At 36.9% G+C, this 25,969-nt stretch overlaps 1 protein-coding gene across 1 annotated transcript in view; it reads right to left on the reverse strand.

Moving 5' to 3' along the window:
- The window catches only part of RNGTT (RNA guanylyltransferase and 5'-phosphatase), a 195,061-nt gene that overhangs the window by 143,108 nt on the left and 25,984 nt on the right, over window positions 1–25,969 (reverse strand). The window contains exons 7-9 of the mRNA XM_075747669.1: window positions 23,985–24,094; window positions 23,058–23,159; window positions 763–898 (exon numbers count right to left, since the gene is read on the reverse strand). Coding sequence (XP_075603784.1) covers window positions 763–898; window positions 23,058–23,159; window positions 23,985–24,094 — 348 coding nt within the window. The remainder of the gene's footprint in view (window positions 1–762; window positions 899–23,057; window positions 23,160–23,984; window positions 24,095–25,969) is intronic.

Below are 25,969 nucleotides of genomic sequence, written 5' to 3' on the forward strand. Positions count from 1 at the left end.
GAAAACTGTGTTCATCTACACTGACAGGTATTTAGTATAAGCTAATGAAGTTCTTTTGCTCATCTAAAATAGGAAGGTCAAGAAAGGAGTACTCTCTTCTTGCAGCTACTGTTCTGAAAAGTTTACCAAGAATACCCCAGGCCAGTCTTCAAACAACAAAGGCAAATGTTTTACAGCTTGTTTTACAACTAGCCCACAAAGTTCATTAGCAAGTTTATATAATTTAAATTAGCATGACAAATTAGAGATGTTTTAGTCTCAAACAAATGTAACTAAACTATTTCTAAATCACAGTCAATAAGTTACATGAGCTGAAAATAAAGGTGACAGAAGCAAAGACATCAACTCACAAAAGTCTATCAGAAGATAATGAAAATTTTATCAAATTTTAGAAATATTTACATTAACTGGATTAAATTGACCATGTTTACTCTATCAAAATATAAAGCTGTAAGAAGAAATGAGGTTCTGCATTTATTTCTTTAGATTCTCTTCAAGCGTTTTCTCACATTCAGAGAATGTCATCTCAATACCTTGATTTATTTCAAAGACAAACAGCTCCCCCCAGAGCAGTCATCACTGCTATTCTGTAGATAAAAAATGACTTATGAAGTGCAATTCCCACATTCAGCCAGTGATTGAATCTATATTACTCCTGAAATCCCATGACTCACTGATCCAGGCCTAAAAACTTGGCTCTGTTTCTGAACAAAAGCAAATGGCACTGAAATTGTTACAATAATTATACAGTATGCTCCTTACCCCATCCAGAAGAGTGTTTGTTAGATGCGTGCGAAGATCTTTACGAAACGGAAATTCCAGATTAGATACATGAAAAATTGAATTGTCTCTATCAATCATATAAACTTCATTCTTGCCATCAATGAGCATCATGTATCTGCAAAGGCAATGTTAAGATATTATACTTAAAGGTATATCCTCTAAATCTCTACTATTTTGATCTATATTAAGTGCTTAAAAAAGCAATCATGACAGACTTTATACAAAAGCATTTTAGAAGGAATTTTTTACAGTTAAAAGTCTAAACCTATCACTTCAGGAAAGTGGATAACTTAGTTCAATGCAATTATCACAAAATATTTCAAAGATAAAAGTTCAGAATATATACATATATATGTATGAAAGTTGCTGTGTCCAGATAAAACAATGCCTGAAAATCTATTAAAAATAACAGAGGTTTTAATGCTGTAAAGAATACATAAGGCTAATTTAGTTAGACTCATCTAAATGATCTTTTACTCCAGTTTTCCCTTTATTAAGTGGACCAGAACTTTGCCTGGTATAAATCTGCAGAGTTTCATTCAAAAGAAACACCTCTCCTGTCTATCACTGGTTATCTAACACTGCAGTAGTGCAAAGTCTCAGCCAACTATTGAGCCACTTTTCATTAAAGCACGGACAAATTCATTAAAACACATTAGCCAAGGTACATTTCTCTTGCATTACACACAAATAAAACCCCAAAGCTTACTACACTATCACCAGCAACTTGTGAGCTTGGTTCAGTTGCAGACAGCTGAATTTTCTAAAAATTGCTTTACATTATGACAGTACTTGGGAGCCCAAGTCATTAATTTAGACCTCTCTGTGCTAACCTCAAATAGGAGACTGCTCTACAGAGGTAAACATTCTGTATACAAGAAAAAAGTGAACAAGCAGAAAGAAAAAAACACTGAAAAACAAGATAAAAACCACAAGGGACACCAAATAGCTGTAACACACCTGAGTCACCTTTGTAAAGTTTTCTTTGATCTTTGCAACAAGAGTACTAAAGTAGAGTTTCAGGAAGAATAACAAGGCAGCTGCACAGACAAAGGTCTTCTCAAACTTGTGCAGCAGCCTAGGAGAGCTTCTGCACTTCTACACCTTCTGACTGGAGAAAATAAACTGAAGAAATTTCAGTGGAAATTAGTATTAAAGGCCAGATGCAATAAGTCAACATCTGGGCAGTGAATGAGAAATACTAAAGGTGCTGAGCATATACCACAAGCAGCTGAAAATGAAGACTAGCAGCTTGAACCTGACATGGTAAAGGAAGATAAAAATTGTTGTAGAGCTCAGAAGGCTGGCAAAGCAAAAAAGACCAGAAAAGTGCCTTTTTGGAACCAAGAAGATATGATTGCACTTAGTAATACCAGCGAAAAGAACAATATAGTAATCAAGATGTGATTGAATGATCAGACAGGAAGCACCATGGCTTAACAGCAGTGCAAAAAATACGTGTACGAGAGACAAAACTGACATGAAGACTCAAAATAAGTCCAAGTTCGGTGTCTCAGTCAAACCTGAGTTATATCAGTTTTACTAATTACCACCTGAGCTGCTGTAATTGAACTTATGCATGATCACGCCATAACTAACTGTGTTGGTGGTCTACACCAAAACTGAGAGCGTGACCCTAAGCTGAGCTCTCTTTCACTGATCCTTTCACTTTGCCTTGCACACAGACATGCTAAAAGTGCAAGTGTTTACGGAAGTTCTACCGAGAAAAATCAAAATCACAGAAACTCAAAAAAAGAGAAGAAAACAGGAGCACTACCAACTGTCAAGAGAGTTCAACAGTTCTAAAAGTTCACAACATTTAATGTTCTTGAATAGCCTCTGATATAAATAGGGAAGGGACACAAATCTTCCCTGAGCAACTAAGCCATCTGGATTGCAGTACAGTTTGACAGCCCAGAATAGGGAAACACTTGATTAAAAGTAAAAGAAAGATTATAGGAGTTTCACTAACCACACCAGAATATTTTGAAAGCAAGCAAGCATATTTTGAAGACTCATTCTGCAAAGAACTTTTCACACTTGTAGAAGTCTTTGGACATATGTGGGGGGGGGGGGGGGGGGGGGGGAACAGTACATTTCATAATTCATCCATTTCTCCTTGGAAAGTCCTGGTTATGAAGAAATAACAAGCTATCAGTAGTCTTTTCTAAAATTCACCATAGCTGTTACAAGTAATGCCCACAGGATCTCTGCTGTCAAAACAAAGCAGCAAGCATCCCCCAGAAACCCTGCAGGAACATGGTCTACACAGGCAGCTGTCCTGCTGTCTGCAGAGATCCCGCCTCTCGAAATCAGTGGACCTGACTACAGGAGCACAGTACCACCCATGCAGCTTAAATAAATACTTTCTTTCGGTATCATGACTATAATCATAATTGACTACAGATCAGCTCAACTAGTGTTTCTCCACACACAAGATGAGTACTTCAAGATGTTACTTATCATTTACAAATAAATAAAATAAAATGAAAAATAAAATGAAAAATAAAATAAAAATAAAATAAAATAAAAATAAAATAAAAATAAAATAAAAATAAAATAAAAATAAAATAAAAATAAAATAAAAATAAAATAAAAATAAAATACATATATAAGCAGACAACCTGAAGTAGAGGGGGGTGAGGGTAGATTAAATCAATGCAATATCAGGAGAGCTGAAACCTGTACAGGAGATGTTTTATGGAAAAAAAAAATAATTCAATATACATTCAACTAGATAACTTGGCACCAGTTCTTCAGAAGCAAGAATACTTTACAGACAACATTCATTTTTCAAACCATGTAAATTTGTTCAAAACTAAAACTAATTATAAAGAGCATGTTGTGTTTTTCCTCAAAAATTAAAGAAACCATGGGGAGGGAAGAAGAGGTGTGTAAGTAACAGAAAAAAAATTATACGCTCTACTTTATTTTGAATTTTATAAATAAGCTTAATTGGCCATCTCTGCACTCCCATATTCACTGCTGTTTTAAGTACATTCTTTCACTGTAACTTGCTTCGATGACAAAATAGCATCTAATGCTTCAGGAGATCTAGCATTTAAAAAAAACATACTGGCATCATCATTACCAATGTGGTACAATAAGAGATTTTACAACTGCTTTGAAAAACAAAACCAAAACCCACAAACACTTCAAAGCTTTGTTTTCAGTCACCTAAAACATCTACAGGTTCAGACAACATACAGAAGATTTTATCAAAATCTATTACTCAAACATCAAAACTAACACCACCACTTTCTCTAGACCATTCTCTAGACTCAAAACAAAATCTATGGAAATTTACTTATGAGTTGGTAGCTGGAGAGCCCTCCAACCACTAGCGGTGAGAGTCCTTCTCTTTCAAACCACAGCACTAATGTTCTGTCTCTTCTCCCACGATTTCTCTCTGTCTCTTTTTAAAATTTGTCACTGTTAGCTGTTTATACCATAAATTATAAATGACAGGGACAATGGTAAGTCTTTTGACTGCATGCAAAAGATTTCCAGTCAAAGATCACCAGGAATCACAATTATATCCTACTTCAGAGAGCTACTGAGAAACAGCATGTGCTTACTCTGAAGAAAAATAAAAAAAAATTTGTTCTCAGGACAATAAATTACCTTAATATACACGCATTTGTCATACGTCTCATGATAATATATTTGCCTAACTTAGAAGCTGAACAAGTTATTTGCATGAGAAAGACATTAGACTGACCCAGATACGTCTGTTTTGAAAGTTTTGTTTGGTTGTTGTTTTGTTTTTTTAAGCTGAAAGACTGAAAACACCTCCACCTTTCAATTTAATAAACTATTGAAAAATGTGGTCCAAACAACAGAATTTGTGAAAATTCTAATTATTACCAACATAAGAGAGAAGAAATTTGGTCAAGGACGGATTGACAACCAGAAGCGTTCTATGAGCAGCTGATAACTGAAAATGTGCAAGAAGCAAGAGATACTCAAGGTTTTGGTGAAAATGACTTCATAAATTAATGAGGGGTTTGGGTTGGTTGGGTTTTTTGTTTGCTTGTTTAACGCAAAAAGCGTAAGTTCATGTGCTTAACATCAGGCTTTAAGTTTTCTCCAGATGACACTTCAAGCTTTCTTGGAGAAATCTTGTGGACTGCTGATCAGTACATTTCTGAATATTACCCGGATGTGCCCTGACCAGTTATATTTTAAGAAGTTAATTAAGGTATTAGCAGCATAAGCACTCACACCAGAATAGAGTGAGCGCCTCTGGGCAACACTACGTAGGCAAAGAAGAACAATGATTCAATAGGAACTAAAACAGTACATACGAGCTTAACTGTCAGGCATTGTATTGCATACTGTGAACGCTACTTGCTATTACAGCTGTGCATTTATTACTAATTATCACTATTGTGTGAGCACCCAAAAGCTCCAATTAGTAACTAGGCCCATTGTATTAGATTCTGTGCAAGTACACAAGATGACATCGTCCTGTATCAGATGGCTCAATCTGAATTTAAAACAAGAGAAGTGAATAAAAGAGCAAGACTGGAGCAGCAATAAGAGCAGTAACACAACCGCTCATTCACCATTGATAACTACACACGAAAGCACAGAATCAAGTTTGAGTGGTAATCATCATCTCTCCAAACTGCCAACCCAACCACTACAAACCAGCCAGTTTTCATTGCAACAAAAGTTCTGACAAGTGAGTTAAAGAAAAAAGGGTCACTGTATCCACTCAGATTAATCTCACAAGCAGATAAAATATCTAGTCATAGAAATGTTAAAATCTAAAGTTTCATTAGAAGCTACTTTTCATTCACTTGTGGTCCCAAGGCAAGGTCCATTATTAATTCTAATTGGACATTAGTATTAACATGATAATTCAGGAAATAGGATGAAAATTCTATTAGCAAAGAGTTACAGCTCTTGGCATTAGACAAGCAGATCTCCAAATCACCTACCAGAGTGTTAATAACTTTAATCTTTAAACCTTCAAAAATGTCAACCACCAAATATCATCTTGAAAAGTTTTCTCTTCAGAAATCAATTATTATAGCTTACCCAAATAAAGGCAACTGTTTCAAAGGCTCATTTGCCTCCACATATATCCTGTCCACAAATTGGGCCCAAAACACATGCTACAAGAAATATTTTATTAAACTTCCATTTTTAGTTTAGTTTTTTTGTTGGTGGTGATGGGGGGTTTTGAGGCTTTTTGTTGTGTTTTGTTTGTTTTGGGGGGTTTGTTTTTGGGTTTGCTTTTGTTCTTTTTTATACACTTCTGAAGCTGACTTGAGGTACATTGAAAATGGTAAGTTAAAAACTGAGGTTTCTCCTTTATGTGGAAGTTTAGTATTTTTCACCATTAAATTTGAAAGTACATTTCAGGAAAATATTACTTAAGGCAAAATAAGGCAGATTACTTGGTCTCTCTCAACCTACAGCCATTCAGATTTAGGAACAAGAACAGAGGCTCCAAATCCAATACTGCACCCACCAGAGCATGCAGCCTCTGTCCTCTTTCCCAGCTGATTAGGATTCACAAAACTGGCTTTGAAAATGCTCCCCAACACATTCAGCATAGTGCTTGCCAAAACACATTTACGGTGAAATCAATTGCCTAGAAGTTCACAGAAGTTTTGCCATGGACTTCAATTTTACCATGTGCCTTACCTATGTTTAACTTATTTCCCTCAGCCAAAATCTCTATCCTAGCAATAAGGTTACGTATGCTAATTTTGTATTTCATAGGAGTTTTAAAACCTTAAGTATGATAAAAAAACACAGCACAGCTTCCTCAAACTTTGAGACCTCATCTTCTGAATTTGAGTTCAGTACAAAATTAATTTTCTGAAAAAAGTCTACAAATAGCAAATAGATTAGAAATATTTTTTAAAGGAAGCTTAAAAATTCAGCTCCTGTAGGAGCTTTCTTTGCCCCACAGTATTTCTGTAGAGGGAGTACATCAAAGATTATTTATTTCAACACAGTATCGTTGCTGTCACTTTTTTTTCCCCTTTTTAAATATGCTTGTATCTGTATTATCACATTAAAGAATGCAAGATGTAAGAAATTCCATCATCAACTCTAAGCACAAAATATACAGCAGCTCTCCATTCCCAGGGGAGTTCATTACACAGCCCAGAATTCAATCCTGTGAAAGCACTGCCATCCCACACAAATAAGCATTACCCAACTCAGAGTAGCAATTAGCATCACTAATATGTTCGCTGACGCAGAGGCAACAACGAAAGCCTGTTGAGGATGTAATTTTCAATTTCTTAATTTCCTTTTATGATTAGCAACACCTCAAAATCACAAGTGCATCACCATTCCATAGACTGATCATCTAGGACGAGGCCAAGCCACTTTGGCACTTTACTTTGGACCCTGCCACTCCCTCCTGGCAAGACAGTATCAACTTTTGGCCAGATGCGTCCAACACTGTAGAAGGGGCCAGTGGAATGGAAATTAATGACTGCCCTCTACCCACTGACAGTAGGAGATCATCTGTCTCTATCACTAAGCCGCTGCAGTTTCATGTCCTGGCCTGAATCCAGACTGCACTGGATCTCGAGTAACAGTTTAAATTAGATGAGTTTGAAGTTGGCCTGTGGCAGATGGAGCAATACACCCTAAAGTCCTGACAAATGGGGAAGGCTCAGCTTGCTTTCTTCTATTAATTACTGCTGGCAATGGTCACTGTTTCAAACTATGTCTCCTGAAGGATGACAAAGCCTACATATAGGGACACTAACACAGGAAGTTATGTGAGGACTCATAATATTATTTTCAGTGTGTAAACACAAACTGAAAAACAATGTCCTTTTAATCAGCACACTGACAGCTCGGTCACAAATACCATTTTCCGTCTTGTACACGTGTTTTCATTTGCACAAGTACGTAGCATAATAGCCAGCAAGAAACACTGCCACACAAGCAACTTGATTTGACTTGATAATCCAAATTCTAAATAATTTTTTTAAAAACCACACACACACAGGCCCTTGGAAGTTAGTCTGCTCTGATTATACCAAGACTATATTTCTCTTACATAGCTCTAGGTTAAACTCTGCCATCAACAGTCTCCCCAGTATTTTAAACCAAAAAAACCCCCCTTAGATTCTGACTGACAATCATTTCCAATTAACAGCCTCCAGCTCCAATATTTCTTATTCATGGCCTTGCATTTTCTACAACTAAATATCCTTCCAGCTTTATTATTCTGTTCCTCAGTGAATTCCGTGGCTTGTGTCCCTCATTTGTTTGTCAGAACATACTTATTTTCTGTTTCAAAATTCTTAATGATGATATAAAATTAATATTCAGGATCTCCAGTTGTGGTTTTCTACGTATTTTCTTCCAAAAACACCCACTGTCATTTTCTTTCAATCCATTCTTTACCTATCTTACAATTCTAGCAGTCTTCATTAGCCTTAGTCTCTGTAATAAATCAAAATTTTGTGAAAGTCCAGAAGCATGAGATCTACCATTATTCCTGCGTCAAAAAAATTATTTTCCCTTTACATTGTATACAAACATCTTCTAAAATGGTTGAACTCGGAGGAAATGCCATTCCTCATCTATACCAAGGAGACTGTGTTCCTCAGTCCTTCTGATTCCATTAACTATTTCCCTTAATTCGTCCAACTCTGTCATTTTAGAGAGAAGCTACATTACTGATCTATTTTTACTTCTCATTACAATCATAATGTTCTAAGTTTAAAGCAAAGCCTTTTCATCAACGACCCTAACTTATCTTCTACAATCAAGATTTTTTTCCTCAGTATTAAAATACTGTGTTAATAGGCTGCTGTTTAGTAAGTGTTTAGTAAGCAATGTTTTAGTAAGCAAACGTATCTCATATATCTCTTATTATGTTCAGAAGCACCTAGATTTGTCACTGGTCAAAACTGTCCACCCTCGAAAGACAGTAGAATTCAGCTTCATAATGGTAAGGTGGTTACTTTAGAGTGAAATGAATAGTTCCCTAGGCTTTAAAAACGGTGTTGGCTAAACTCTTATTACATCAATGGAGATCTAGACACTCAAGTTGCATTAGATGTTTAATTACGCTCATAGCAACAACTCTGATCAGGTTGGGTATCTGCAGCGGATACACAGTAACCCAGAAGTTTATCTTAACAATCCTGTAATGACTTTTTAAAAACCTAAACTCTGTAACATTTTATTTTCATAATAGCTGAAGGACAAAAAAATGTTACCCCTCAAACTTTATTGTGCGTCTTTCCTAAACAATGAATGTTTTCCAATACTCATGTTACAGTCAAGAAACTTAACCTAGCATATCTGCTATGCCAATGTCTAATTACATGAGAAATTAGAAGGTTCCAAATATCCAGCTTCATGTTCCGAATCAATTGTTCAAGCTACTGCTGCTCTGATGATACTAGTATGGAAAAAAGTATAATTTTCTTGTCCTATTGATCACCTCCTCATATATGACAATGAAAGGGCTATGCTTAATTTCAGTATTCATAGAACCATTTAGGATGGAAAAGACTTTTAAGATTCTCAAGTCCAACTGTAAACCTAGCACTGCCAAGTCCACCACTAAACCATGTCCCTAAGTGTTACATGTACACGTTTTTTAAATACCTCCAGGCATTGATCAATTGATATTCATCAATTCATGCTGCTTATTTGAGACCATAGAACTTCCATTTCCACAAAATTTGTTAAGGTGGTATTCCCCGCAGATACACACTTTGTGCAAGTTACCACTGTAGGATAACAGATATCCCATAGCTTAGGCAAGTATTCAGTCTCCATAATCTTTATTGCTTGTCAGTCTCTTCCACTGTTATCTTACTCAACCTCAAATTCTTTTTCTTATTCTTGCTTGCCACCACACTCCTTCAAAGTCTGAATCCAAGTTCCCCTTTTCATTTGCTCCCCTTGACAATCCAAGGTCCAGAGAAGATTTCTTGTGTGACTGTTATGATCCTGAAGTGAGGCAGTGAATCTGCAGATGACAACATGTACTACAGGTATCTTCAGAATCTCCCAAACTACAGTAACAAACAATGCAAGTTTTGATATCCAAAAGGTACCAAGACACGGGCAGGAAGAGACAGATACCACCACGCTTCCTCACCTTATAAGGTTCTAAACTATCAGTTGAGAAAGCTAATATAGCAGCTACTTTTTACAATTCAGTGAGCACAGAAATGCATCTGCAGTCAACCCCCCCAAAAAAAAACCACAACAAAAAAAACCAAACAGCAAACAAATCATTAGGTCACATAACTAATAGGATAGTGCATAATACAGAAATAACGCTGCATTATTTTACAATTATTGGCATCCCCTCACCAGGGAAACTATGTGCACCAGCATTAACAGGGAAGTCAGTTTTTTAATAAAGGAGATAACGGTAATACTATGGAGCATGAAAAAATGCATAAGAAGCATGGAAATTGGTATCATTTCTCCTAATAAATTATCATAGTTTAGACTGAGTTCAAACTTTAGCTTTTCCTGTTTTATAAATTAAGGATAAAGATGCCTTTAATTAATTTAACAGATGGCAAATTCAAAACCAATGTAAAACTACACTTTCTATCTAAAGTTTTATTTGACTGTGAAAGTCTGTAACAGAGCTGGTAAAACCAAGAATTTAGCAAGGTTAAAAAAGACTATCCAGTTACAGCGTTTGTCTTGACTGCCTTCCAGAGTTTTAATTAAGTTAGAGTGCTGTGGGGGGTTTTGTTTCTTTATTTCTAAAAGAATATTAAACCTTAGGGGTTAAATTTGAAGTCATCTTGTTGTCATTATTTGATCTACAACAAAGGGTAAATTAAACCACAACTACTCTATATTGAAGAGTTCTTATAGTGCATTATGACATGTCTGGTATAAAACAAAAGAAGAATTGTTAACTAGCTAGAAAATACGTGACCCAGTAACAGAATCTGTATACTAACAGGTTTATTTTAAATATTAGATTATCTTTGTTTCATCCAAATTTTAATGATACTAAGTGGTCAAGTACATATTGAAGTACATTTCTACATTAGAGGGAGAAACACTACTGGAAAACAGCTATACAGTATAATGTTCTGATTACTTTTTTTAACAGCCATAAGATTAATGGAACAAATTATATCCTAAGCTTGACTGAACTACTGAATTATCTTACAATTTGCCGTCATCATCATCATCATCATTATTATTATTTATTGCAGATATTGAGCTTCAAGCTTGCATGAACTTGTTTGACTCCATCCCTCCTCCACAAATTTTAGCCTGAAAGGATCTTAGAGATTTAGAGGGAAATTCATGCCTGAAGCAACAGGCTCAATAAAAAATGCAAAGCAGCAGTTCCACAAGAGTGTAAGAAAGAAAAACAAAATAATTTAGTGTCAGATGACAAGCAGTTACATTCCTTCTCTCCCCAAGCAAGAGAACCATAATGTCTCTCATGGAGGCCAATAACGTAGCAGTCAAGAAGAGTATCACAGCTTTGAAAAAGGAGGTTCCCTTAACTTTGAGCTGATTTATGCCATCAAAGATGTATGCTGGGTCAATTTAGGCACAAGCCACAGAAGAGCACAACTGCCACTTGTGCTCACAGATTGGAAGATCAGCTCCAAGGGAAATGGCTGCCCTAGATATTTCTATAGTTAAACGATACCAACATTGTTGGTACATCGTTCTTCCCTGAATAAGCTCGAGCCATTACACTTCAGAACCACTAGCACAGGACATACTGTTCCACTATTAAAAGTGGTCTGGGAGAAAGGAAAAGAAATAAATAAACCAGTAATCACTGATACTTGTCGCTTGAACATCAGGTACACATGCAGGCGCGTCATTTATCTTGATCTAATTAGAACATTTTAGGACTACAGTTGAATGCTCTAAGATTAGTATTCATAGCACAAGCTACATTATAAGCATTTTAATGCATTAACTATTTATAAATAAACAAAAGAGCTTGTTTAGAAGACAATCCGTCCAAGTATTCAAATAGTTATATATGAATTATCCATTAAGTAGTACTTTTCAAAGAGCTCAGAACTGTGACCATGAAACTCTGTGAGCTGTCAAAAGGCTTCACAACGATGAAGCATCAAGCCTGCTACTTCACAAAATATACCTTCTGTATGGTATCTGTGGTGGGTTGACCCTGGCTGAGGGCCAGGTGCCCACCAGAGCCGCTCTATCACTCCCCTCTTTCATTAGACAGGGGAGAAAAGGTACAATGAAAAAAAACCTTACGGGTCGAGATAAGGACAGGGAGAGATCATTCTCTAATTATCATCACGAGCAAAACAGACCGAACTTAGAGAGAGAATTCATCTTATTTATTACTAAGCAAAACAGAGTAGAGGAATGAGAAATAAAACCAAATCTTAAAACACATCCCCCCACCCCTCCCATCTTCCCAGGCTCAACTTCACTCCCGGCTTCAACCTCCGCCCCCCTCAGCGGCACAGGGGGACGGGGAGTGGGGGTTATGGTCAGTTCATCACACGGTGTTTCTGCCGCTTCTTCATCCTCAGGGGGAGGACTCCTCTCATCGTTCCCCTGCTCCAGCGTGGGGTCCCTCTCACGGGAGACAGTCCTTCACGACCTTCTCCAACGTGAGTCTCCTCCACGGGGTGCAGACCTTCAGGAGCAAACTGCTCCAGTGTGGGTCCCCCACGGGGTCACAAGTCCTGTCAGCAAACCTGCTCTGGCGTGGGCTCCTCTCTCCACGGATCCACAGGTCCTGCCAGGAGCTTGCTCCAGCGCGGGCTTCCCACGGGGTCACAGCCTCCTTCAGGTGCCTCCACATGCTCCGGCGTGGGGTCCTCCATGGGCTGCAGGTGGAATCGCTACACCCCCTCATCCTTCCTCCATGGGCTGCAGGGGGACAGCCTGCTTCACCATGGTCTTCACCATGGGCTGCAGGGGGATCTTGCTCCGGCGCCTGGAGCACCTCCTCCCCCTCCTTCTGCACTGCCCTTGGTGTCTGCAGAGTTTCTTACATCTTCTCACTCCTCTCTCCGGCTGCAAAAGCGCTCTCTAACTGTTTTTTCTCTTTCTTAAATATGTTATCACAGAGGCGCTGATTGGCTTGGCCTTGCCCAGCGGCAGGCCCGTCTTGGAGCCGGCTGGCATTGGCTCTGTCAGACACAGGGGAAGCTTCTAGCAGCTTCTCACAGAAGCCACCCCTGTAGCCCCCCCCCCCGCTACCAAAACCTTGCCACGCAAAACCAACACATTATCACATCAGCAGTGCTCCTTAACCACTTAAGAAAGGGACACAAAACCAACAGCTTTCTTCTACCACTTCTTTTGACAGTCTTGACACTGTTGCAGGCACACATAAATGAGAAACTGCAACCTAGAGTAAGAATGGCTTCTTTGGTCATTCGAGTCAATTTGGATCCAGACTGGGGATGACATGTTCTGTCACACCTATTGATTCATTCCTCTACATTGATTCCATGATTTAAAAAACAGACTTCAGGAGATAGTGAAGCAGCAAAGTGATAAGGATGTGCCTTAGTAATAAATAAATAAATAAATACATAAAAACACTATCACCATCACCACCAACCCCCCCAAAAAAAAGGCAATCACCCACTCCAAATGCAGCATTAACAGATAAAAAACAATTTCAACCTAACCCAACAGCTGTGAAACTAACAGACCTGGTCTATAATATACATCTCTACTTTAAATAATACTGCCGTGTGTGAACTTCTTAGGTGTAACAATATTTATACCCCATAATTCCAGATATTAATCTAACACCTTATGACACTTTGTGCTGCTGCCTTGTTTGACCTAAATTCTCTCAATCAAGACAGGCCTCTCCTGGTTCGTAATCAATACAGTTTAACAGAACCGATGAGTTACCTGGTGACACCCATGAGTCTGGCTACCAAAATCGGACAACTCCTTTTCTGCTGCCAAAGTCGGTCTGCTAGCCAAAGCCTGGGCACGTTCTCATTTCCAGTACAATAGGTAAAAAAGGAGAAAAGGAAACATGCCTTTTGGCAATATGTCAACAGCTGGAGTTGAGGAGGCCACCTTGTGCTAGAGCTTCTTCACTCTGAGGTAGAATGGCTTTACCTTCGGATAGGGGACACACTAAATATGCTAAAAGTGCCCTTAATCTTACTGCAACTTATCAAAGCTTTATTTTTGCATTCTCAAATAAAAACTCAGGTAAGCATGCAATATTCTAATGCTGTGGGAAACAGGCTGATAACAGTCTTGTAATCCTAAATTTATTGCCCAATACAACTACAAGGGATAATTAAGATGTAGAGTGAGCAAAGATTCACATCTCAGCTACTAAACCCCCAACTTTCTAGTCTCAAAACACACCATTCCTGCCTCCCCATCCCATCTTCTCTTCCTCTCCTACCTAAACATACAAAAGAAACCCATGAATTAGGCATCTGCTTTTTCAGAAAATGAAGAGGAATGCTGTTTAGAATGCTTAACATCTATGAATTGCTTTTTTCAGCAATCATGAGAAAGGCAGTTTATACATTATAATCCAGAATCACATGTGACCTTTATATACTTTTGCAGAAGCTTGACATTACGTTATCATTACACACTTAAAAGTTAAAGTGCAGATTCCTAACAACTGATTAGTACTGTAGTCTATAAAAACTATTAATAGCTTTTTATCTTGACTGGGGAGGGGAAGGTTTATTACAACCATTTCAATAACTTTCGCAACTTCAATTTCCAGCCAAAATATATGCTATCTCCAATTATATGTTATTCAGAATAAACTCAGTGAAGTAAATCCCACAGATTCCAAACTCACTCTAAACCAAGATTCTTCCAGCTGTAGAATTACAGAACTATTTTAAAAATGGGTGAGCTTGTTTTCTCTTAAAGAACTTATTCTCTTTGGAATTATCCTAAAATAATTACAATGAAGGACCACAAGGGACAACGTCAAAAAAACAAAAACTGCATTTCCCTTCCAAAGACTTTAAAAAAAAGTAGCGTGCAACAACACAGTGCAGAGTGAAGAAAAGGGGAATAGCAACAGTCACTTTACCCTTTTAAGTAAGGTTTTTGTTCCAAGTCTTCTCTTTAAATACCATCCCCTTTTGACAGTTTCATGGGAATAATAGCAAAACCCTTACAACTACTACTTTGAGATATTCAATGAAAATAATAACAAATGTCTGAAGAGTAGCTGTCCTACACACATGAACGATGTATAATTAGCACTCAACAGTTGAGGCTTTGCCCATTGCTGGTAGTTACATAGGCACATGATTTGAATAAAGCTCATTTAACTTGGAATCAAACCACAAGAGTTAAGCCCAGTTGTTCACAAGACCTGTCACCCCTACAAAAAAATCCAATTGGTCCTGAAAAGTGTGTTTGGTATATGTCCAAACCCCTGAATATTTCCGTCCTTTAAAATTTCAGACAACAGAAACATGCCCCAACCACAAAGGAATGGATACACAACATTACCAACCAATGGTGCAAAACTGATAAATATTTAAGTCTACTTCTTAAGATAAATGGGGAGAGGAGGAAGGAAAAGGAAAGGAAGGTGTGGTTTAAAAGCATCCAGATGATTCTTGTGTGGGTTCTTCACTCCATCCTATCATTAGGAGGCAAATGCTCCTTCCTGACCCCAAGACCATAAACATGTACAACCCTAAACATGACTAAATGACAAGACATTCAAAACACAATATATAATAATTCACTTATTCACTAGCCATCTAGGGTCAGAAACTAAGGCACCCAGAAAGGGGGTATTCATATCTTGTGAAAAGTTCTTTAGTCACAAATGCTTTCCAGTGATTAAAGGCCCTAAACATTCCTGTCAGCACCATTTCCGAAGCCATCTGTCAAATCTCAACATCCTGCATTAGGAAAGAATCCACTAGCAATTGTGTAAACCTCCACTTCAGGCATTTTCCACTATTGGGCATAAAATTCCACAACCATGAGAATCTGGCCATGTCATTTGTACCAATCTGAAAATTAATCTATGGCTTCTTTCTCATTCCCAACAGTCTCCTTCAAGTTCAACTCCACATTAATATCTTTGCTCCCAGGAGATAATCTTTCTGTTCTCTAGATCTGCCTTTATGACAAGCCGGACTATTGTTCTTAATAATGAGTTCTCAAGTGCATATATTTGTTTTTTAATTGGATTAGTACTACTCTCCAATCCTCTCTGTCCTCCTTCATTCTCATTATTATCCCAACTTTCTCTCTAACCTCCTCCTGTCTCTCAGGGATAACAGTTGTTCCATGAACACATTCAACTATCTCCTCTTTAATGTTTTGCAGTCAGGCAACCATTTTTCTTCCTTGACACCTAATTGTGTGCTAGTTTCTTTTACCTCTGAATTTCTAAAACAAAAAATCTGTTTCTCAGTTTTCTCCATTTTTTTTAGAGCTGTTCTTCAGCAATGATCACCTTTACACAAGTTACTCTTGTCACAAATGACTTTTGGATAACTTTTCACACTTGGAATCTGCAATTTCCCAGTTATGCATGTAAGCTTCATCTCATCATGTAAAGGATCAAAGAATAGGGAAAGAAAAAAAAGCGTTGAGCCATGCAAATTCAGGGAGAAACTTCTACCTCGTCTTCATTACATTTCAACAACATGCATGAAATTACCTTAAAAGACACCCAGTAGACTTCCTTCAAGTAATGGTCACAAATATGTTTCTGAAGAGGCTGCAACTGTCAATAATTTTAAAGTTCTTAACAAAAATAGACATTTTCTTCAATTTGTACAAAAATCTAAACTAAAGAAACCTGGGAAGGTATTATAAGTTTGATAATACAGTAACTTACATGCTTTGGATAAATCAAAATTATTTGATTAATAAACACAATCAAAAAATGTGGCTGCCAGTTTTATCATACAGTTAAGTGTAGTTTTACTATTTGTATTTTGTATTATGATACCAATAAAGTGACAATTATTTAGGCAACAGGCCTTTTTTCTGAAATGTAATTTGCTAATCATAAAAAAAAACCCCTAACTTCAGAGATGTTCCTAACTATTTTGTTACAAACACCTTTTAGACAATTAGCAGCAATTCTCAAAGAGCTGCTTTACATTCTGTATCTATTTGTTTGCATTTAGATATCTGCAAGCCATCAAATTTGCATGAATATTTTTCAAATATAATAGCCTTTGGCAAGAACGACCCATTCCGCATTTTTTTAAAATAGCTGCCTTACCATAATTGAACAGCCATAGTATTATGATCGTATTTACTATTTTTTACTAAAACTGCAAGCGTGCAGATGTAAAAAAGAAAAAGGTACTCATACAAATGTAGGAAAATAACTTATGCCCCTTAATAGCTTGCATTTAGTTCAGGTCACATTTTACCATTATAAAGCCCAGACCTGTTTGACTGCATTAATTTGAATTATTCCACAGACATTTTAAAGCTTTTTATTATTCTTAGTGTTAACAGTCTTTTTTTCAAAACTGGTGTCTCATTACTTTACCAACCCTACTCCTGTCTGAACATTCAGCTCCACTCATTAGAACAAACATCTGCTACCAACAGTATTAATGAGATACATATCAAGGGATACAGCAAGCCGCTAACCACCTGGGTTAATCACTTTACAGTACAAAGTTGATAATACAGAGTCATACAGTATTCCTTGAACATGCTGTTACAATTAGCTTATTCAGATAGCAACTACTATTTCGGAAACATAACTACAAAATTGGATACATTTGTAAAGCCGTACATACCTTGTAGCTACTGTTAACATACAACATGTATTTCATCTCAACAAAGCCAAAAGGCATGATTTTAGTAGTGGGAGACTTGCCCTTTGGATTTCTGTGCCTTACGAATAGATAGTGTTAAAACTATTTTTAAGACATCAGAGGTTTGACAACTGTTCAAATAAATATACAGGATAGAATTCACACCAAACCAGGCAGAATAACTGTAGACTTGATTTATTCTTTTAATAATAATTATTTAAAGCAATATGATTTTAGAAGTGTTTTTCCCCAAAACAGAATGAGTTGCACATCATATCTACATACACATAAATAGCTGGCACAAAGGAAATATTTTTCCAAAGACAGCCAATGCTACGTGAGCTTCAAAGCTCTTTAAATTTAAAGTTCATTCCTCTAAAGCCGAGATGCAAATTCACACTTCTTTACACACAGGCATTTATAAACATGAGGGGAGAAGTATGTGTTCACACTGCACTTCCCTTTGCAGTGAACATGCTCCAGAAGGAAAGCTGGAGCGAGAACAAGGATGCATGCTTTGCTGATGCTCATGGAACAAGGGTTCTGGAAACCAGGCACAGAACAAGCAAGATGGCAGTGTAGACACAAACTCTGCAAATCAGGACAGACTAAAAGCAAGGGTAAGTCAAAAGATTTTGAACTTGGGGCTCCAGAAGAATGGAGGAGGAGTTTTGACCCAAACTAGTCTCAGAACTCACACATTTACAAAAATGTGTAAGATACTACTCCAATAAATTTCCCCAAAATGTTTTATAGAATCACTGTCAAATAATTTAACTAATCAATTTCACATTATTTAGTCAATGCAAGATGATAAATAATGCTCTTTCATTTAGGGAAACACTTTTTTTTTTTAATTACGAGTAGAAAAATATAACAATACTAAGAAAGCAAGAAAACATGCACTGTTCTACCACTGAAAAACAAAGAAACACACCCCAACAACACAGCTCTTAAACCAGAAGGGTGAAAGTTCAGCTCCAGTTGAAATGTAGGAATAGCAAGCACCTTTGGAGAAAAGTAAACGTCCTCAATGAAATTATTGACACTACATGTCAGTTAAGACAATCTTCAAATAAACGGTTCAGCCATGAAACCTCTAGAGAAGACTACTGCTGCAGAAATAAAATGCAGATATTTAACAAAAGTGAAATTTAAGAAGTTTTGCTAAGTTGAGCAAATATTGCTGTGAACTGAGATGAGAGTGCTTAATTTAAGTGAGAAAGCATAATATTGTCCTGGTTTTGGCTGGGATAGAGTTAATTTTCTTACTAGCTGCTGGTTAGTGCTGTGTTTTGGATTTAGGATGAGAATAATGTTGATAACACACTGATGCATTAGCTGTTGCCAAGCAGTCAAGGACTTTTCAGCTTCTCATACTGCCCTGCCAACAAGAAGGTGGGGGGCATCCAAGAAGCTGGGAAGGGACACAGCCAGGACAGCTGACCCAAACTGACCAAAGGGATATTCCATACCATATAATGTCATGCTCCGTATATAACTGGCGGGTTGGCCAGGAGGCGGCGCAGCTCTGGAACTAGCTGAGCATCGGCTTTGGGTGGTGAGCAATTGTGCTGTGCATCACTTGCTTTGTATATTCTAGTATTATTATCATAATAATCTTCTTCCTTTTCTGTCCTATTAAACTGTCTTTATCTCAACCCACAAGTTTTACCTTTTTTCTTTTTTTCTCTCCCCCATCTCACTGTGGGGAGGGGGGGAGTGAGCGAATGGCTGTATGGTTGTTTTAGCTGCCTGCCAGGTTAAACCATGACAAATATAAAGTTATTATTTAAGTACCTGCTTTTCTCTAAGTCCAATCAGGTTGATGAAACAGCAGTGCTTTTTTTTAAGGAGAGAGAGAGAAAAAACAAACAAAATCATATTGTAATAGGTAAACCCTAGACTGCTGCATCTGAACCACACTTAACAGAATAGCTTCAGAGATATTTGATGACAGTGGTTTCATCTCCAGATGAAGTAAACAGGGAATCCATAAATGGATCTCCACGAACTGATGTCTTAATATTAAATTCAGGAAGGTTCATGTGGGTCAACACAAGCATTCGGAATGATTAATGAAAATCTGTTTAATTGCATATGGAGACCGGATCATTGAAGAACAACAAAATAATTAGAAGCATGTCCAATGTAAAAACTGCCATACTAATTTTTCATTGTTGATTAGGGTAGCTATCACGTACAGTGTCTAAATGTCCAAATAATAGCTCAGGTTTTCATCTTTAATCTCTCTTTCATAATATTCCTTCAGCTGAATTTCATTAACACTGGATCTTTGTAGCACCATTTTCTTCTCTGAATATACCTATCACTCTGTGTATCTCCATAATCAACTGCAAGTTACTATGTTTTGAGAAAATTTAAAAGAAGTATTTAGTTCCCTCCGTTTTAGTCTTCATGCATTCTGTTTTGCCACCATTCTAGAACGCTAAAAACACAGGACAGAATGTCCAAAATACTGAAAATTCCTACAAGAAACTACATTTACGCTTTTATTTCTTTCACAAAAGGCAGTCTTCCAGATGCACTACTCTTTTCCAGATAATTATTCTCATATTCAGAATGTATGCATCCTGTACATTTGAGTAACAAAATAAGAATAGTACATAAGACTTCCATTTTCCAAATTAGTAACATATGACAAAGACAGGCTCTTTGTATTGAAAATATAAACAAAAAGAAGAAATGTGGAAAACCAGATTACAACCCTATAGAATAGCACCAATTGTAATTTTACAGCATGTTAATATTTGTTCTAAGACATACCAATCTGTATTAGCTAATGACCCACGAGTTTGAACAGATTATTCTTCAGTGGCAATGCACACTAGAGACACTGCAGATGAAGCAATTTTCTCCTTTAATATCAAACGGCCTTCTGTAAAGAAACTGTTTTAAAAACAGAATTATTTTCTGCTATTACTATTTCTTGAAGCAATAGGCTTAAATTATAGGAAAACTTTTCCATAAACTGTCTTTAATACATACTAAAATACTAGTGTAAACCAGTGCCTAAAACAAAGGCTTCCTGAAGGACTAAGCTGTGAAAAAAGGCAAGGAATACCAGTATCTGAGCTGCACAGGACATTAATACTTTGCAAACATATTTTCATAGTTTTACAAGTCAAGTTCATGGGCAGTATATCTGAAATATGGGTTAAAAGCATAATAAATGCAAAGACTCCCATCTGGCTCTTTGCATGGTCAGTTTAAGTTGGCTGAGTTTACTTCTTTAGGCTCAGCAGCTTTTGAATGCACTGTACTGCTCCGAGAATAAGTCTGGATCTCCCAACACCATGTTTCTGTAACCTCACGCTGAAAACGTCTGCATTGCATTACCCAAGTGCTTGTGCATACAACCAATCAATGTTAATAAGCCAAATATTTCCACCCATTTCTTAATGCTTGGATGCCATACCAAGTGCAAGCTTACTTTGTATTTTCACACCATGCTCTGCCCAAGCTAATAAACCCTTGAAGAACAAAATCCACATATGAGAGGCACCTGAAGGGTCCTTTTTATAGGAGACAGCTTAGTCTGCCTGAATTGTGCTGAATCCTGACTGACTGCATGTGGAGACACCTGGCAATTTTCATAAGACATCCAATTCCTTGTATTTTCCAGGCTTTTCATTATGTAGGATATCCCATTCTATTACTCAAGATAGCAAGCCCAACAAAACAAAGAACGCAGGAAAAACTTTAGAAGACAGTGTACACTGTTTGTTGATTTAGTATCAAAGCTTTATTTTGCTATCCCAGAATACGGAAGGGAGAATGTTTTCCATTACACTGCTAAAACAAAACTTGTTTTGCCCATATCTATACCCAAAACCAGTATTTTCACTTCACCAATCTGAAAATAAAAATTCTTACCTCCTCTTTTTGAAAGCACACATCTCATCCAGACAATTGATGCCTTCTAACTTATACACACGTAGAACACTAAACTCTTGTTAGTCTAAAGCACCATGCACAAATGAGCATAACAGTTCTCCTCTTACCGTGTGTTACGCTCATTGGAATTGCGCTTTTTCTGATCAAGTCAAAGTAGGTTAAAAATTTATTCATTTGCTCTAAGCGAATAAAAACTAAAGTCATTGCACTTAGTGCAGATTACAATTGCTTAAATACTACTGTATATAAAGAACATCTTTTAGAAATAAAAAAAAAAATCAAGCTATTGAAATGAATGTCTCACAATCTAAATTCTGTTACTGAGACACTATTGACTATGATGTAAGAAACTACACTATTAATTACCTCACTGCAACAAAATTATGCACCTGCAACAAAAGGGAAGACTGTGATCTGAATGCTATGAGTAGCATAGGTTACAAACCATTTCCATTAATATCTGGGATTCTTGATTTTAGTTTTGAAACCAGAAATACTGAAGAAAAACAGAAGGTTAGAGTATCAATCCCCATTGATGATGATTTCAAAACCTCAAGAACCTCAAAGTTGTAATTTCACAAATTTAACAACCTGTTAAAAATATTCAGTCCTATGAAAGTAAGTATGATTTTGGAGATTTGGAATTTTACTCAAGAAAGATTTGTTTGTATGAAGAGTCACAGCACCTCTTTGCAAGAGTATAAGGAAGTGGAGCACCTAACATTTGGGACTTTATTTCAACATGAACAGCAAACACTTTCTATATTTCATCCAAGCTGCTGGGTGTAGAGACAAGAGACCATGCATGACATGGCTTTTTCATACGAGACAAAGCAACACAAGGATACCTGATGATAGCAGATGCACATGTTTAGACAACTGAGTTTCATGCAGTTGAGACTGATCTATAACCAGTTACAATCAGAGAAAAAAAAACGTTTTGCCATTCTGTATTTGATGACGTATGGTGTTTCTCCTACTTTGAAACGCTAACATGAGAACACGAGAAATTAAATACAAGGATGCATTTCAAACCAGAAATAACAACGCTGAAGAGGTTCAACACACCAATCCAATTAGGTTGTAGCCTGTTATAAAAAAAAAAGTCACCCCTACAATGAATGTAAGGGAACTGGCAAGGGAAGATGAAACTATTGACTCTTTGGCTAACCAGAACTGCAAAGGATCACAGTACAAATAAAAAAAAGCCTATGAAATTTCTAATACTAACCAGTTCTGAAGGATCAACTAGAAGTTTTAATTTAGCTTTTATAAACAAATTCTTTAGTTTAACAAACTCTTACTGTTATCTAAGGTTATTCTAAGACTTTGGTGGCAAGTCCTGGCTGACAGACAGGCAAGGGTCATGAAGAAGCATAAATGTACATACATTTAACAGTCAGTCTGCACAGCAGCTGCTGAAAAGAAACTTGGCCACGAACTTCAGCAAATGTTGGGTACCGAGACAGCAAAAAAATTAATCTCTGGAGTCAGTTTTGTTGTTAGAATACACTTTGTCCTTTGTACAAGCAAATTCACTTTCCTGAGAAAATACAAACCATTTACCCAATTCACTGGGTGTTTCTTTTTCATTTAAAATGAACTTACCGAGTGCCGTCTGCTTTCCAGCTAACTTTGTATGGCTTCTGCTCCAAAAATTTAATATTTTGCTTGTCCATGGAAACAGGCTGTGCTCCAGGGAATCCAGACCTAAAAAAAAAAAAAGAACCATGCTTATTAATGTTCTGCAATAAATAGTTGCACAAGGCAATACATTTTTTACATTAGACTGAAGTCACACGTTGTACCAGACTTGCTGCAAGGTTAACTTTGAGTTAGAACATCTTCTCCAATAAGGTATTTTGCAACAGAAACCAAATACCTATCTGGTAAGAATAAAGAAATTGGTGTTTATGACAAAACACTAGATCATCTAGAACTTCAAAGTTTTAACTTTGGAGGAAGAGAGATTTGAATTCAAAATTGCAAGCACTATAAGAACTACGAGCATCAGCAAGCTAGGAAGCATTGTGAGCATCTCCCTGGATCATCAACTTTGGAAAGGAGGAGTTCAGAATCAGTTCATTAAATCCAACATTCTCATTAACATTGGACACAAATCCAAGTTCACTATAAATATGAGTATTACACCTTAAGACTGAAGTGTAATAGCAGTTGTATAAGTAAGTCTACTGCTTGAGCAAGCACTAAATTTTACACAAATACCTGTACTAGACTACATCTGGAATTTGCAACAATGCATCAGAAAACATTTTTTTTATCTCAACAGAAAAGCAGTTCTAGAATCTTGTTTCTTAATATCAACAGCTGATCATTCCCTTTTATAGCACAATGCAAGACACTCATCTGTTTTACTGCTGAGTGTTCTTGAGGCTTGCTTTTTGTTTTAAACAATCCACCCAAAAATAGTCACCTTTTTTCACTTTTACAATGAGCTGCTTCCTTCTGCAAAACTAGAAACGTAACACTTATTTCCAGACAGTATAAACAAACAAGTTGTAAATGTTCTCATACCCTTCCCATCCACAGAACTGCTGACATTTTTGCTGTATTCCTCCTAACTTTGGTTGTGTTGTCACCTGGGTCACACATTTAACTGTTATTCCTTCCAAGAAAATTGCACCCTAAATAAAAAAAAAAAAATTAAAAATCAGTATTTAAGCTAATATGAGTCTGACTCATTATTTTTCATCTGTAACTAAAATGTTTATATTTAAAAAGAAAGCCTGCTAGTATCAAGTATTTAAAAGTAAATTGGTCACATATGGAATTTGCAGGGATCAAATTAATCATCCTTAGTACACAAAATATTCTATAATAAGGTAGCGTAAGACATCTATGTGTGGATGAGAATCTGAACCTAAACAGTATTGTAAGCCTGGAGCAAATCACTATACATTAAAGGTCACAGAACTCTTTCTGGCAGAAGCCTTTGTGACACCACTTTTAAGTGTGTCAGAAAGTATGGCCTCAAAATAAGTAAACTGGAAACTAAGGATAACATTGACCTATGAAATGTTAAATAAAAATTTTAATACATAAATAGTATTTCTAGACCAACAATTCTGTGCTTTCCTTGATTCATGGAAAATAAGAGCTGCTCACTAACAGTAGAGACCTAACATGCAAGATAAACATAAGTAGCTTGGTAGTTAGTGAACTAAAATCACAGGGAAACATCTTTAGACAGGAGGATTTTGGTGTTTGTTTCATTTTGGTTTTTAAACAAAAATCCCAGGAGATGAAGACATTAAGTCCTACTTTTCTCCCTCCAAATCTTTGAGATGCATGTTTTGAATTAAATATGTTAATTTTATCAGTCCTAGATGGTAATTCCAGTACAAGAAGTTCAGTTACATGGATTTTACCTTCACCTGGCTGATCTATCACGTTACACATCTCAAAACTTAAAACTTACACTGTAGGGAAAACAATTGAAAGAATTAATGTATTTATGCAGCACCAAACTTAAAGGGTTCTCAGTTGATCTAGGACAAACTTCCTAACAAAAGAGAAAGCAAACAGCTGGTTTGTAACAAAATCTTTGTGTAAAAATATACTTGCATAATTTTATTCTCAATCTAAACCAGGTTACTAAAGTGGAGGTGCTATCCTGAATGCCACAGAAAAGCCTAAGTAGAGATCAATAAAAGAATACTAGTTATTTTAGAGTTTAATTTTCAGTATATTCCAGAAGAAGTTTCATACCAAGTGGAATAAAAACAAATTCTGCACAACAGAACACTGTAAAGCCATCAGGTCTACAAAGCTACATAATTAAAGACTTCTATAAAGATCCCAAATCGACCAGACTTATTTCAACAGCATCTCAAATAAATTCTCAATGCAGACTAAGAAGACCAAAGCATGAAGTTTCTACCTGTTGAGCTATGAATCTTGCAGATGAAGATAGAAGTATGTCGTATCTGTTCTCTAAAATGCTTGAAACTTACCTTAACAAATCTAGCTGCACACTACTGATGAAAGGAGCCTTTTCGCTCCCTTCCCTTTCCACACACCGTGGCACTCATCTGTTCTACTCTTGAGCAAGTCTAGGAACTCAGTTGGCAAAACTGTATTACAAATTAGTCATTTTCTTCCAAATTAGTATCCTAAACTAGCTCACCATAAAATGTGTCAGCACTTGTGCCAGTACAAGGGAAGCAGAAGGAACACAAGGAGTACAGGGAAAGCAGGACCGCAATATTCAGTACAACCTGCATTGAGTTAAGATTGGCTCAGTTCCATCACCAAATCACATTCTGAGAACAGAACATCCTAAAGAAATAAGCCAGTTCATAACCTTAATTACCCTAAGCTCCACGGACTTTCGGTGTGTCACTTATCCCATATTAATTATGTGGGCACCAGCAGGTGCAAGAGCACACAGGTGACTGGGTGAGGGAAGCAGACAGCTACACAAGCCTGGCCAGCGTGTTGTCTGAATTCTGAGTGAGTGGTTAAGAGCACCATGAAATAAAGGAAGATGGTTGTGCCTT

Source organism: Balearica regulorum, chromosome 3, assembly GCF_011004875.1.
Source record: "Balearica regulorum gibbericeps isolate bBalReg1 chromosome 3, bBalReg1.pri, whole genome shotgun sequence".
NCBI classification, from domain to species: Eukaryota; Metazoa; Chordata; class Aves; order Gruiformes; family Gruidae; genus Balearica; species Balearica regulorum.